Source organism: Argiope bruennichi, chromosome 1 (genome assembly GCF_947563725.1).
Source record: "Argiope bruennichi chromosome 1, qqArgBrue1.1, whole genome shotgun sequence".
Taxonomy (NCBI): Eukaryota; Metazoa; Arthropoda; class Arachnida; order Araneae; family Araneidae; genus Argiope; species Argiope bruennichi.
This window is the reverse complement of record NC_079151.1, coordinates 94905696-94922786: the sequence shown is the minus strand read 5'-3', so window position 1 is coordinate 94922786 and position 17091 is coordinate 94905696. Positions and strand designations below refer to the sequence as shown.

General features: G+C 30.6%; 1 protein-coding gene across 1 annotated transcript in view; it reads right to left on the bottom strand.

Annotated features, from left to right (window-relative positions):
- The window catches only part of LOC129973668 (uncharacterized), a 107486-nt gene that overhangs the window by 56863 nt on the left and 33532 nt on the right, over positions 1-17091 (bottom strand). Inside the window, exon 6 of the mRNA XM_056087511.1 lies at positions 10645-10925. Coding sequence (XP_055943486.1) covers positions 10645-10925 — 281 coding nt within the window. The remainder of the gene's footprint in view (positions 1-10644; positions 10926-17091) is intronic.

Below are 17091 nucleotides of genomic sequence, written 5' to 3'. Positions count from 1 at the left end.
TTTGGGACCCCACATGTTATGCATCAAAATACTCATCATGACGTATTCTGTCCAAATCTGTAAATATTAGACTGCATTCCTTGTGGGACACCCTGTAGACATATGAATTCGTTAATTATATTCTTTAATCAGTGGAGCTGGTCCTTCTCATGTACTCACACAAGTTGGTACATTTTGTGTTTAACTTCGTAATATAATGAAGAGAATAAAATAAATGTGAGATAAAGTCGAGTCTTCCATTTGATCGATTGGCTCCAAATTTAGTGCGAACATCAAATAAAAAAATTCACCAAACTAGCTCAATCTGATTTATCTGTTTACATACAATTTAGTCAACTACTACAGTCATCCAATCTAGTTGACAAAATCAATTACAAATATGATATAATTCTAATAATAAAATTATAAACTGAATTTATTTAGATCATTATGTCTTTAGCACCCACACCTTCTGGAAGAATTATATCTAAAACTTCATAGAAATCAACCTTTTGGAGAAAACTGCATAGAAAATTTTAGCTTTTCAACATACTGCATTTTGTAATTGTCTTCTCTATGAACAGATAAACATAATTCGAGAAAGAAAATTATATTTAAAAGAGTTTTTAAATGAGACTCATAAAATTCTCGAAATCAAATATTTTGATAATAACAATTCCTTTCTTTCTTTCTTTCTTTTCTTTTTTTTTTTTTTTTTTTTTTTTTGCATACGAGAAAATATTGTCTCAATGATATTTTAACCCAAAATATTATCAATCTCAGGGAAATTAAGAGAAATTGTCACATGTGGTGAAAACTTTTCATATTTCACTAAAACAATTTTATTATTCGTTTATAAAATCTAATAATATTTTTTTTATTTATTTACATTAACGTCCCACTTTGAGCAATACAAGGGTTATTTGGGGACGAATCTTGTTATCTGAGTCACCATCAGATGACGAGGTAGACCCCTGAGCAGAGATCTCTTTTTCCAAACTTCCTTACCATACCAGCTGGAGAATTCATAACATCATATTTAATATAAAACAAGCCCACATGCACTTCGAGCCTTTCATGGAATCGAGCATCGAATCTAGAGTCTTCAGACACTTAAGTCTAGACTTTAACACTATTATTGTGGTCATCTAATAACTCTTAAAGAGCACCATAAATAACAAATAACTACCATTACTAATGCATATTCGGGCTATGAACATTTTTTGAAGTGAAAAAATACCAATAAAAAGGAAGGACATTGCAACCTTGAATATATTTAATTCGCTACGTAACTTCAATGTCACATTTCAATTATTCAACAACCGGACCTTGCTTTCCATTACAGCCTTCTGATAAGCTATTCCATCTTCAAATTGCAGCAACATACCATTAACCTTATGACATTTTCAATTCCATGAGCCAAAAATAATGATTTCCAGACTTCACTTAGTGTAAATGACAGGAACGGAAGATTTCTGGCATTTTGCAAAAAGCTAATAATTCGTGAGATATCAGAAAGTCTTTATCTACTTTTCTCAGAGGTTGAAGAGGAAAATTTCTACCCTTACTGTGAAGTTCAAAAGGCAGAAATTGTTATTTTTTTAGGGTATTTCCAGTGCTTTAACTGAAACAATATGGTTATTTTGTTTTCCTTTTTGAATTTTATTGAGTGCCAGTTGATGATGGGTTGTCCCCTCTTTATGTCAGTCTGACAATAGCAGTAAGTAAAATTTCCATTTTCTGCGGAATTGTGGAAAAAGGGTGCAACGCAGATTAACTAAAATGAAAAAGAAATGAGAATGTTCTTTTTTTTCAACACGCCAAAACCCTTTCATTCACTTCCTTTTGATAGATGACCACCAGACAGATGAAAGTTAAAAACGGACGCAGTTGCCGATTCAGAAATGGGGACATGCAGAAAGGTAACCGAGTGAAATGAGGCATCTTTACATGAGCAATTTTGAGTTCAAGGACAAAATGGTGTATTGCGTGGTAAACTATCACGCCATTATTTCGCGTTTGAATGAACAGCCACGACAATGAAGATTCAAAGATTTTTACATATAAATGTACTTTTAAGTGAAACATTTTGAAACATCGTAGATAAAGTTATCCCTGAAAATTTATTTTATTTGTAATACAAGAAAATATGTTATTAGAAATACAGAATGATTCAAAAGTTCAGGGAAATTTAAAAATCAATAATATACAAACAAATGAAGGCAAAAAGATACCTTTTGTTTTAAAAAAAAAGAAATTAAAATCGAATTTTTTAAAAATGATAATGCATGTAGGCTGGCCTATTAACTATAAACCGCCTCACGAATGCATAGATAAAAAATGTCTTAAACACACCACATGGCAGATTACTTCCAAAGAGACTCCAAATATGATAAGCAGTATTTCTTAAATAGTAAGTACTCAGTAAGAAAATGATTTTCTAAATCTTGAATAGATGCTTAATTAAAAATTAATCGAAATTTTAATAGCTTGTCTCAAAAATGCTGGAACTTAAAAATGCTCAAACACCAATTTTACACCAATTTAAAATTTGAAAAAATATTAATTTTCCTTTCGTGTAATTTTTTTTATTTTAATACATTTTAAAAATAAGTTCAGTATATTTTACAACAAATTTTTCAATATATAATTTAATTGTTTTAATAATTTTAATTATTAATAAACAATTTAATAACTTAATTGTTTAATTGCTGGTTTTAAACTGACATATATTGTGATGATATTCAATAGATTTATTTTTTTATTTTATTTTATTTATTTACTTATTTTTTTATTTTTTATTATTTTTTTTTTGCCTGCACATGAACACTGCTATATAATTAAGAGCAAATTATAAAAATTAAGGATAGACGAATCAAGATTGATTTAGTTAGGTTTAGTTATATTAACGCCCCGCTTTACAGTAACAGTAGGCTATTTTAAGACGGACCTCGTAATTTTGAACAGCTGTCAGATAACGAGGACGACACAGGAGCTAAGAAGAATCAAGAATCAAACATTATCATGCTGCCCTGTTCCGAATCTCTTTGATCTCAAATCACCTAACAAAAGGGTCTTTTTTTTCATGAAACCTGAAATTATTTATCGTAGTGTAATTTAAATCTAAATTAACCAATGATTCTGCTATTGGTGTAGTAATTTGTTACATAAAGTAAAAAAATCTGGCTCGCATAACGAAAATGCAACTATTCACCGAGTCATCTCCTAATATGAAGCTCAGCTATCAGCCGAGAAACAAAACTTTTTGCTGCATTGAGTCCAAATTCTATTGATATGACAAATAAAGAATTACAAAAATATTTCTTACAAGTGTGAAAAAGATAGCTCGTCTAATATCCGTGGTGCTTGTATATAGGAAGTATGAGAGATCACTCCTGCTGTTTTAATATCAAATTAACAGCGGGAGGAGTCTCCAATAAAGTTCTCATCTCTCCACACACCCCATGTAAAATTGTAGAACCTTGAGTAAGACCGCGAATGCTTTGCATGGCATTGGTGAACAATAGTAACGGAATATATAATCTTTGGCATTTTGGATTCCTTTTTTATCTGATAAAATGAAAAGAAATAAAAATTTGACACGGATTAACAGATGTAATCATAAGATCACATACCAAATTTTATTGACTTAAATTGGCCAATTCATTGACTTACTTGCGCTTATGATTTATTGCATTTGCATGCATACAAAAGTGCTAACCTTTAGATATATAACCTTTTAGAAGATTTGGTTCAAAATTTAATAAGAATCTGTATTTTATATGCTACATCTGTGTATCAAATTTTATCTGTCTAGCTCTTAACGTATTGAAATGATCGAATTCACTTATACTCGAAGTCTACAAATTTGATTATAAATTCATAAGCCAAATTTCAGTCGCCAAGCTTCAAGCCTTTTTGAGATATAGACGTGTGTGTGTGTGTGTGTGTGTGTGTGTGTGTGTGTGTGTGTGTGTGTGTGTGTGTGTGTGTGTGTGTGTGTGTGTGTGTGTGTGTGTGTGTGTGTGTGTGTTTTAACTAGGACCGTGGTAAGTATGCTTCCCACTAAATTTATCAATCTTTGTATGAAATTATGTAGGTTGGCATAAGTTCTGACAAACTTTTTTAGAAAGACAGAGGCTTAGATGCTTCAGTTCTTTATCTCACACAAGTTGATGTGTCTTGATTTGTTAATTAATTATTAATTTACCAAATTAATTAAGTAATCAAATTAAATTTGTCTAATAAATTAAATGAATCCCTTTCCTTATTCTAATTTCAATCCTAAAAATATTTTAACATAATATGACTAGAAAAAAATGGCCCTTTAAAGGGTTAATGAGCTCTGAATGTAGAGATTAATCAAAATATCGAGTTCTACTTTTTCGGCAACTACAATACTTTTCCGTTTACGGTAAGTGAAAAAACATTTTTAAGATGACAATACTATCAATAGAAGCATATATAAGATAATTTGAAAAATGAAAGTAAATTCAATTAGCATACTGCTCCAAAAACATCAAAGAAAAATATACATTCCGTTCAATTCTTTTACTAAACCTTCAGATTGTTTGAAACTTCAATGATATTTCAGAGCAAAGTTTACAATAACAAAATTATTTAGGTCATGTCCTTTAAAACTCCACCAACGCTTGAGAATGGCCTCAAGACGACAGAAAAACATAATCTTTCTGTTTTTTTTAATAAGTTTTTTTCTTTTTGATTGCAGATTTCACATATATCAAAAAGAGTGAGAGAATTTCAAATAAAGACAGAAGCAGTTAAACCATTCCATGACTGAATTCGAAACTCAAACAATTTCTAAATCCTGCAACAAAATCATCCTCGCAAGAGTAATAAACTTGACACTTATTTGTGTTAAGTATTACAATCAGTGGTGTAATGCATTAAGGAAGGGAAAATAAGAATTTAAGTTTTATTACTTCTTAATGAAATAAAAAAAAAAATCTTAAATATGTTTAAATGTTTTTATTCGAGCTATTTTTAATCCTTCAATTTTTGTACACATGAAAAAAAGTTTATAGTAAGCCGCTCTTTTTATTTTATTTTACAAATTTATGCAGATTATAATTCCATGCAAATTTTAAAATCTGGTTACATTTATTAATTAGCTATTTAATTTTTTTAGAGATATAAATTATGCGATATATATAATTCCGTTTGTACAAAATATTATTCGATTAATTAAAATGCTATCAAAGGTGACTGATTTTTTGGAAACTTAGCCCTTTGATTATGGGTTAATAAATAGATTTAAAATATAAGGGGGGCATACTAATCAAAGGGTTAAAATATTACAAATATATTGCATTTGAAAAAAAATTCAATTTACGTTTTTCTCATTTTTGAATATTTTCAACTAAATTGTAAAATATTTTTAAAAATGAAATCAGATTATATCAAATAAGAATGTCTATAGAATTCTTATAATTAGATCTGGTACCTTAAGGAAAGAATGAACCAATATTATTATCCATTTCTAATTCTTACTCATTGAGTTCTTTACTTTTAGGATTTTTCTTCTTCAGGACTATTGTACAATTTTTTTTAAGATTTTATAAAAAATTTTGATATTACTTATTGTATAAATACAAGAAGTCATTCAGATTTTTAAAACCACGCACAGTCCAATCTTCCGTTTGAGCTCATTTTCAGTTCAAAAATACTTGAATATATCGTAAAATCATGGCATAATTTCAAGGATTAAGAGATGAGTATAAGAATTCTGTGAGGTTGTGTATTCAGATTGAAAATAGCTTCCAATTTCGACAACTTGCAAGAGATGCTGAAGTCCAGTTTCGGGTACAGTTTTTCATTAAACGTGTTCTTGAAGAATGAATTAGAAGAATTACCCTTACCAAATACAGTAAAATCTCGATTACCTATAGTTGTTAAACCCAAAATGCTACTGAAAACTTCAATCACTAATAAAAAGAAATGCTTCAACTCATAGAAAAACCGGTTCCTTTCCATTGCTTTTATTTTTGGTATTCATTCCGTGTAATCTTTACCTAAGTTAAATATTATGAGTTAATAGAAAATCTGTTTTACATCATTATATTTTAGATAAAACTTGCAGATTTATAAATTTATTTAAGAGGTCTCATATTTTCTTTAAATATTATAAACTCCAAAAGCAATTTTTTTTTAAAATATCCAATTAATCCTTTGGGTGCATTTGACGTATCAGAAGGTTCCATATTTGTCTAAATTTAGGTTTCCTTTTTTTTTTTTTTTTTTTTTTTTTTGTAATTCTAATTAGCTTAAGTTATCTCAATATCGTGTAGCAGTATATATTCTGAATAATAAGAAATAAATGAATTCTTATGCAAAGAATTCATTATTCCTTCACGTGTTCAAAAAATTAAATGCGCTTCAAATGCAAAAGTCATTTTAAATAAATGTGATAGTCAAAGGGTTAACTTTCGGAAACAAAAATTTCAAATTTAAGAAATTACTTTTATTCTTAAAAGCAAAGGGCTATTATATTTTTCCCGTTAATACAGTTAATAGATTCAAAATATCCATAAAGTGACTTTCTTTGTTCTAAGGCATTTGCTTCTAAAATTAAGGAGTGAATTTCATATTCACAGTGTAAGAGGTATAGGACATGTATTGCCTCACGCCCCCCCCCCCAAATCCGGAAGCTGTCACATTTCGTTTACAGCGAAAGCTAGCTCATTGAAAATGTTATACGTCGAACCAGAAGTACCCTAATATAGACATGAAAAGAGTATTTTCAGAGTTTCATATTTTATTTCATTCATTTATGTATATGCATTTTTTAATCACTCAAACATTAACGAAGTGCATGCATTGTGTCCCGTTTTCATTCCGACAGCACCAACATCTCCTCTATCAGCAATTTCTGTTATTACCTTTTTTGCGGCTTATCACTCCATGCCATCTAAAGTCTTAATATAAAATTTGGTTTCATTCAGTTTATCAGTTTTAACTGCAGATTTCCCAGACAGAGAAAGTTACTTTATGGACGCCCATTATATTTTCTCTGCTTATATCACCTGTTTTCGAATTTCATAAAATAAAATTTGTCTGCCAGACAGTAAAATATGCCGCCTGCCCATGTTTTTTAAGTAAATAGAGAAATACGTCCTAGCTGTTGGATAATTTCAACATTAGGTATTTTCAAAAACATTGCATTGTTACTTCTTCTAAAGTAAAGCTTGTTCACCGTCTGCTTGAACAGCATTTTTTTCTTTTTCTTTTTTTAACATAAAACTTGTTTCTGGTTAAAGAAAGATAAACAATTATGAAGTTATTTCATTGTAGACATCGTCTTTTAAATGTTTAGTAAATGTTAGCCTTATTACTTTTATATCAAATTTTTAGGGCCAATGTATTTGAAATATTAAAAATAATAATAATATTCAGTTGTTGAAAAAAACCATAAAAAATAACTTTAAAGTTTGCCATTCTTTTATTATTAAAAATCTTCTTACACTTTCGTAAAATAAAATATATAGTGAGAAAGAATTGCCACAGCAAAATAATTCGGCCATAAGATTTTTGGAGAATTTTATGTTTCAGACCTCCAACAATCAGAAAAGGATATTTCTAGATCCATGCCTGCCTGTCTATTAAAATTGGGTCCAGCTAAGCGAGTGAAATTTGGTATGTTACCTCTACACTAAGATTTAACATATGTATCAAATTTTAGACGAAACACGTCAAAGAGATGTTCTGTCTAGCCTGAAATATTTTTGAAATTACATATATTTGTGTATTTTCTACGATATTGCGCTTTTGTTAAATATTTTGATAATTTAACTACCAGTTAATCGATTAATATAATTAAATTTGGATGTTATAAGAGTAATATCAATTAATGGAGAGTTTTTAAAAATGCTGATTTCAAGATTACATACATTTATTATCTATCTATACTTATAATAAAGCTCAATGTGTGTGTGTGTGTGTTGGCGCTCTACAGGCCAGACCATTCAACTTACAGCTACCAAATTTGGTACATGTATACCTTAGAGGTTGGGAATGTGCACCTGGGGTCCCTTTTTTTGAAATTTTAATTAGAATTTTAATTATTAATTAAAAACTAACTTTCCCGCCAAAAAAATCTTCCATTTTCCCCACCGCCAACTTTTCCGCCAAAAAGAAACTTCCATTTTCCCCAACGCCAAATGAGTAAGGCTACAGTTTCTTTTTTCTCCCAACAGTAATGAGGCTAGGGTTAACATTTTTCGGCGGATTATTTCAAACGATTCTGTTTATTTTCTTAATGTTTTAAGCATTTAAAATTAAACATTGTTAATTAATCCATGTTTCAGATTCATTCTGAAGTACTTTTGAATTAAAATAACACAGAATAAAGGAAATTAAAAATGTATAATCTGCATAGCGTTACCCCAACTGGCGTAGAAAAATTCACGCATTTGCGTTAGCATAACCGGCGAAGAAAATTCACGCATGCGTATTGTATTCTGATTGTTGTCATGACAACCATTCTCAAAGGATGATTTAAATTATTTTTCGGTTAGTTGCATGCTTTTGTAAGTAAATTTTATTTATGTTAGTTATATATTTTTTGTATATGCTTATAGTTTTAAGTACATCGTTTTTTAAGTAGTTTTTTTAAACCTGTTTTAGACCGATTATTTTAAACGATTCATTTTATTTTCTTAGTGTTTGATGCATTTAAAATTAAACATTGTAATGAATCGATCTGTTCATGATGAATCTGAGAAAATTTTGTTGACAAATTCTTGAGAGATTACATAAATTAAGAAAGATATTCTTTAGTGCCCATAAAGTTTAAACGCTCAGTGACTCTATTATCAGTAATCATATTATTAAAAAAAAATGCTTTGTTTCAGTAAAAAATATTATTATATTAATCGCAGATTAATCATTTACACTTGAATTTAAAGCATAAATTCTACGAGGGGTAACAGAAAATTAGAGAGATACATATCACGTTATGACTGAAGACCTTTCTAATATTATGAGTGAATTATATGACTATCAAAAGTTGAAGTTTTAAAATATTTTGCTGAAGAATCTATTAAAGTTGGAATTGCATAAAATATTTAATTATTAAAATTTTAACGAACATCAAGATTGGCGAACCGGCTGGTCGCCAAAGGCGGCTAGTAAACAATGAATCAAAAATTAAAAGGCATAAAGTAATTAAAATAAACTTTACTTTTCAATACACTGGTAATAAATTTTTTAAGTTTTTTATAATTATAAGTTTTATAATTATAAATTTTATAAGTTTTTTAAAATTATTATTAGATTTAGACTTTATTAAAAGGAATTTTTTGTGCATAAGAAAAATCTTCGATTTTAAACTACGTTGATTTGATTTCTATTTCTTTGATCAAGAATATTTTATCAGATATAATTTTAAGATCCACTAATTAGTAATTTATATGTTGAGTAAAAAAAATATGTTTCTTGGCAGCTTCTTGATTATAGTAAAAAAGCGAAATTTTCCAAATGTATTTCTTGAGAAAATTTTGGCTGAATCCATCATTTTGTTTAATTTAATCGGAAGGAGCCTCTACTGTGTTTTTACCAGGATTTTTATAAAGCAAGAATTACATATAATAAAGACAATTTTTGAAAACATACTTTTATAAATGTACATATTTTTTTGTTTCAATTATTTTTACTTTTTAATATTTAATTTATAATTCATTTTTTTAAGATTGCATGATACAAGAAATAAACAATTTTCATAACCACTACAGGTGACGTCTTTCGTAATTATAAAAATGTAAATAAATTAAACTTTAAAATAAGTTCCAAAAATATTAAAATATTGGCTTTCCATCAGAAACACACAAGTAAAATACATAAAATTTCAAAAAGCTAGCATATCAGGAAGAGTGAAAAAAAATCGATTACAGAATTTTACCTTTACAAAAATGAAACGAATCAAAATAAAAAATGTACGAAAAGAAACGAGATTGATGTGGGCTTCATCTGAAACTTTGAATTGTTGTGTCTGATTAAATGAGTGCATAATTTAAGGCCATGGCTTAAAAAGTAAAAACATGACACTTTCTATCTGTTTACCGAGAATCTTCCCAGCCATCCGTAGCCATAGAACTGGGTCAAAACCCACTTTTATAGGAGTTACCTGGAAGAAATTTTCTATGACGACGCAATTTTCACCTATCTGCTTCCTATTTAAATGTGACACATGTTTCTTTTGAAATTATATTGTCTGAATCTAAAACCAAGAATAGTTTTAGTCCAATCATCTTTCTCTGTATTCATTCGATTGATTATGTGGCAAATATTTTATAAAATACTAGCTGGTACCCGGCACCTTGCTGTCGCAGAAGAAATAATTTTGGAAATATCTTTTGAAATTTGAAATAGTATGTTGTTTAATTAGGAATAGTGGAAAGAATATTTATTTTCCTATCGACAATGAATACATTAATTGAAATTAAATTATATATAAAGGAGAAGTATAAATAATGTTTATTTTAATTTTTTAAAATTTAAATGTAATAATTGTACTATGCCTATAACCTTCGCCGAAGTACAAGCAATAAGCTGGCAAAGTTTTATCGCAGTTTGATGAACAGTAAGGCAGCGCATAAAATACGAACAAACAAAAATTTATTTTTATGTATTAGATACTAGGATACTTACTGTCGATGGTTTTCCCCCAGCCAGTGACGAAACATCGAGGTGAAAGTATGAGTTCGTTGTTTGTCGTCCCTTCCGATGGCATGCACACGACGTTTATATTTGCACGCTTTTTCGCAGGCTTGGCGAGACGTACAAGAGCAATATCGTGCATCAGAGTCCTATTGTTGAAAGTAGGGTACACAACTATCCGAGAGACATCGAATTCTTCGTACTTGAAGGGTTCTGCTGTACTGGATACATCATGTTCGCCCAAACGAATCTTCAGAGCATTGGGAGAATGGCTATAAAAATAAATCACATTCATAAATAAAAAAGTGGCCTGAATATTTTTAAATTATATTATATATACTAATGTCCATAAATTAAGGATAATTCAGAGTCACGCGGAAATCGAACTCTAAAATACATATATCACCCTTAAAATGACTACACACATCTTCAAAAATCATATTCAAATTGCAGGAAGCCACCAGATGACACCGATAGTACGTCACAATGACGAGAGTGTAAGAGAGTGATGTATAAGAAATACAGGCAAAGAAGTAAAATTGTTCGCAAGCGCTTTATAAGCCTTTCAGTGCAATAATCACATAGTTATGACATAAAGGATGTATTTGGATGATTTTTACGTGGTAGAATTTTCGGCCGTATGGAGGGCGTACCCAACCGAAAGTATCTGAGGAATTAGTAATCGTCCAGAGCTTCTCCAGACTTTGACAACGATTCCAAGATGATGATAATGTGAGTAGACGTTACAGCACAGGTCGCCCTCGAGTTACAACACCGAATGAGGACCGGTATTTGGCAATTACAGCCAAAAGAAACAGACGGAGAACAGCATCAAACCTGTCTCGTTAGCTCTCTTCAGCCACTGGTACGACAGTTTCAAGGCACATCGAGTACAGACACTTAGGGCAGATTGGTCTATATGCTCGTAGACCTGTCAGATGCATTCCACTTACTGCAACTCATTATCCCCTGCAGTTAACCTGGAGTAGAGAGCATGTATTGTGGACACCGCAAAAGTGGGCTTGTGTGATTTTTTCCGACGAGTCCAGATTTAGCTTGCAGTCTGATTCTAGCTGGACTTTCATATGGAGAGCTCCAGGTACCCGTTACCACCAAGAGAACATGTACGTTTGTTTCGGGGCGCCATGGGTGCAGAATTCGTGTTTATGGATGACAATGGCCGTCTTCACATTCTCACCAAACTTGAATCCAGTAGAGCATGTGTGGGACACGCTTGGCCGACGAGTTGCAGTCCATCAACCACCACCTACATGTCTGCCGGATCTTCGGAAAGCATTTCTTGATGAGTGGTGTAATATTCCCCAAGATCAGATCAGTAATTTGATACTCAGCATGCCCAGGCGTTGTATGGACTGTATTGCATTGTCTGGGAGACATGCTATGTATTAATCATCATACCAACCATGTAATATTGGTTTTAGTAAATAGGTTTTTGTTTGCAATTTGCTCCAGGGAGCAAAATAATCGCAATTTTTATTAATGATATAAACATATAGCATCTTTTCTGCTCTTTACCTTTTGTTTAATAAATAGACTTTACAAATAAGCCACATTTGTTTTGCTTCTAACTCTTTCTTTTCCTGAACTTGCATTATCCTTAATTTATGCATTATCCTTAATATATATATATTTTAAAATCTAATTTAATACTTAATTTACTTTCTAATTTTTATCTTAATTTAGCCCATATTAACTTCATTCTAAAATGGTCACTAGTTATCTAATTTCCACTTTTTATTTAATTATTTTTAACAGAAAACTGATGATTCACATGTTCAGAGCGAAGGGATAAAAATCCCTAGCACTTGGCACATACCTTTCAAAGATACCTAAATTTCTCTTTCCTAAGTCAACACGTGTCAAAGAAATCCTTATCAGAATCTCATAATAAATTCACTAAAGGGGAAAATTTCTGAGATTTTGTTCTTATATCGCGATGTAAACAGACGTCAATTGGACCATCAATTCGTTATTGTACAAATTATGACTCCCATTTTAAAATATATCGAAGATGAAATTCCAAAAGTTCCATCTTTTCGTTCATGTTCTGTTAAAATATGTTTACACAAACATACACACACACACACACACACACACACATATATATATATATAGCGGAAGACTGGAAAATAACTTTTTATACGAAGTTACATTAGAAATTATATTTGAAAGAGGCATAGTTTAATTATTGAGCTTAAAAACTTCTCACGTGAAACTAATATTAACTTGAAAATAAATAAAAAATATTTACAATATGTATAGAAAAATATTTCAATAGAAAATCGATAAAATTATGATTTATACATTCGAATGTTTCTATCTAACGAAAATGTTATCAATTTTCAACAAATTTTAAGACTTATGGCAATAGACTCGCTAAATTTGAAATTTTTTTTTCTTAAGGAATTCTTTAAAATTCGTTTTACATGATTCTACAGAAAACTTAGAATAACTATTTTCAGTTATATTTTAGATCTTTTGAATATTGGTACTACAGGAATTCCTTTTTTAATCATTTTATGTCATATTGCACTTCTCATTTTATTTAACTTTCAAATTTGTGATCTTGCATTCAATTCATATATATTCTTGCAATCAAAATTCTTTCAGTGGATTCTTGCAATCAATTTAACCAAACACTTCTCTGCCATACTTTCTCAAATCTTTTTCGTCTATACATGAGTAAGAATAAGAAAAACGAATGTCTGTCGTTTTATTCTCTAAACCGATTTTTTTCCTATCAGATTCAAATTAAATTGGTCTATCCTTCAAAATCAAATATCAACATTTTTAAAAATATCTGAAATTTACTTAACTACCTTTGAAGCTCACTTATACGTGACAAATATTTACAATCTAATATTAGGGAAAATCATTTTAGAATTTAGCCAGTTTCCTCATTCTCCCATGAACAAAAACTCCCTGAACATACTCCGTAGCTAGTCGGAAAACTTCCTGGGCATCCAAAAAGTAGTGTAAAATTTTTCTGCACCTAATCAACTCAAACTGATTTAATAAATCCAAAATTTCATCTCAAAGCCACAGGCATGGAATTCCCCTGTTCAGTGCGCGGAATTACCCGCCATACTGCAGCGCACATGTAGTGTTTGAACTGATTGATTTTATTTCTTAAACGTACTCTGCCCATATCATTTTTAAAAAAAACCAAGAAACATAAATTGTATCGATAATTTTTACTAAAAGAAAATAATTTTTTTTTATTTTGAGAAATTATTGAAAAGAGCAAATTAATCGAAAGATGAACGTTGACAACGTTGTCAAAGCATGCGAAAATATTGAGGGAAAAAGAGACAAAGCGTTTGTGCATCTTAGTATCCTTGTAAATTATAAATAACATCATTTTGATTTGTGGTTTAAATACTGCAGGAATCCAAGCTTTGGAAATTGCTAAGATGGTAATGGTTTTAATTACTAAAATTGCTCTAGTGAAATTCATGAAGATTGTTGCGTGTGTAAAAATAATGTGAATTTTAACTTTGCCTTAAATTTATTTAATATTTTTAATAAATATTTTAACAAATTGTTCTTTATTTTAATAAAATGTTCGAATTCTATATCTAATTGGATTAATATTTATTTACTCTTATAGAGTTCGTAAATAAACAGTGCTTTTACTTTTAATTCACAAAATATTATCTCAAAGCCACATGCATCGAATTCCTCTGATGAGTGAGCGGAATTGGCCGCCATATTCGATTATACCGTGGCACATGTATTTTTTAGAAAATTGATTCTTTAAAAAAGAATAAACGGGTTTTATAAAAAAGATCTGCTCTCACTTTGTACTTAATGAATATTAAAAATTAGTCAATGAAAAGTCATTACTAAATTTATTATTACAAAACGTTTTAGGTGCCTGGAATTCCCCCACTCGCTTCTACGTTTCGTCTTTGTTTTAAAAATATACATATATGCAATGTTTGTAATGGGAAAATGAATAATAATTAAAACATAGATCGTTTGCATAACGTAGTCTCCGATTCGAGATTGAATGATTTTTATAAATATTTTGACAAAATCGTTTGTAGTAAAAAGTCTGATGCATGTGATTAATTTTGAAAGCAGATGCTTTCTTGGAAATAGATGCTCGAGGAAATGTTTGCACTTAGCTTTGATCGGTCACTTTGTCATCAGCATTACTTTTGTAAAATATATAATATGTAATATTTATTATTTAAAATATTGTTACGAAAAATTTTTCTACTACAAATACCGTCAATTAATCTTAATGACGCAGCGCATTTAATCTCTAATAGTTCATTAGTTCAGCAGCTTTCTTGCTGTCTCATCCTCTAATTTCTCTTATTTGTCGGCGACTCCGACTCCTCTCACACACACACAACTTTTGACGATCCACACAACTTCTTCCGATACACACGACGACTTCGTAGCTTGATGGTTGGTTGGGTTGACGGGGCGCCTAGCCCCAGCAGGGGCTTATCCCCGGTAAGGAGAGACTTCACAGTGCTTTGCTGTCTATACTTTGCCGTTGCCGTCTTCGACGAAATTTGGAGCTGACGAGTGTCAGGACTCATTGTGACTGTCTGATATTAGGGGGGGGGGGGGTACGCTGCCGTTGGGCTTAGTAAGTTTTTACTGCTTGTGAGCTAGAATTGGCTATTGAGATACAGTATAATTTGAGTTTGAAAAAATAAAAGTTAGGAAGAAAAACTAAGGGGCTGAGATAAATTAAAGTAGTATATTACGGGGTCTTCTAGAGTTTGTAGATGGTTTATATTTAGGGATTTTAGCTATTGCTTCATTTTCATTCTTATCCATGTTTTTAAAGAAGTTAGTGGCTAGATTTTTAATGAATTTTTTAAGTGGGAGATAGTCTAGGCATAAGTACATATTTGTATTGGGCATGTAGTATTTCATATTGCAGAAATTTCTAATTAAGTTATTTTGCTGGCGTTCAATAAGTCTAAGATTAGTCTTGGCAGCATATCCCCACACAGGACAGGCATAAGTTAATACTGGACGCAAGTAGGCAGAGTAAATAAGCATTTTATTTTGTCTACTCATTTTGGAGTTTCGAGAAATTAAGGGATAAAATTTACGAGTTAGGTCTCGAAACTTTTTAGCTGTGTAAATAAAGTGGGGTTTCCAAGTTAATTTACTATCTAGAATAACACCTAAATATTTACATTCCTTAGACCACGGGACAGTTTGATTTTTAATTTTAACTGGGGAGAAATTCTTTTTACAGTTATTTTTATTAAAAACTATAGCTTCAGTTTTACTAGCATTTATTTCAATTTTCCATTCGACGAACCAGTCCTCAAGAGATTTAATATGTCGGTTTAAAGCTATGGTAATGAAATTTTGATTTTTGTTTCTAGCTAGTATTGCAGTGTCATCAGCGTACATGCACAACATAGTGTTAAATTGCTTGGGGATATCATTAATAAACAAGGAAAATAAAATTGGCCCTAGTTTAGATCCTTGAGGTACACCTGCAAGAATAGGTTTTACTTCCGAAAATTCATTGTTTATCTTGATTTTAAAGGATCTGTAACTGAGGTAAGAAATTATAATTTTGATAAGGTGTGGGGGTATGTTGTAATTAATTAGCTTGTATATAAGACCATCTTGCCAAACTCTGTCAAAAGCTTTCTGAATGTCAAGGAAAACCGCTGCAGTTTTTTGTTTATTTTCAAAACCTTCCTCAGTGAATTCTACTGCTCTAATTAATTGGTGGGTTGTAGATAGGTTACGGCGAAATCCAAATTGTTCAGGTGTTAGTATATTATGTTCTTCTAGGTAATTATTTAATCTATTGAGAATTATCTGTTCAGCAATTTTGCTGACAGAAGAGAGTAGGGATATGGGTCTATAACTGCAGGGATCAGTTGGGTCTTTTCCTGGTTTTAATATGGGGATAACTGCAGCTGTTTTCCATGACATGGGAAAATATCCTAATTTGAGAATGCTATGAATTATATTAATTAAAAATTTTAGGTAATTGTCCGGAAGTGTTTTTAACATTTTGTTGTTAATACTGTCAAGGCCAGGGGCTTTTTTGATATTAAGTTTTTTAATATGATCCTTTAATTCATCAGTTGAGGGAGGGGTAATATCAATAAATTTTTGTGGCAATGAGTCGAGAAAGCCTTTGACTGTATAATTTACATTATGTTCTGTGGTGAAATTGCTCAATTCATTAAGTTGAAATTGTTTCTCAAGGCTAGCCGCCAGGCAGTTTGCTTTTTCTTTATCAGTTATTGCAATACTAGCAGGGCCTTTAAGGGCCGGAATTTTTTGTTTTTTACTTTTAAAAGTTTTGACAAGTTTCCAGATTGAACCGTCTTCTGTGTTAACACTAATTAATTTGTGTATAAATTCATTGCTTTTGATTTTATTGTTAAGTTTTTCAATTTCCTTATTAATTTGGTT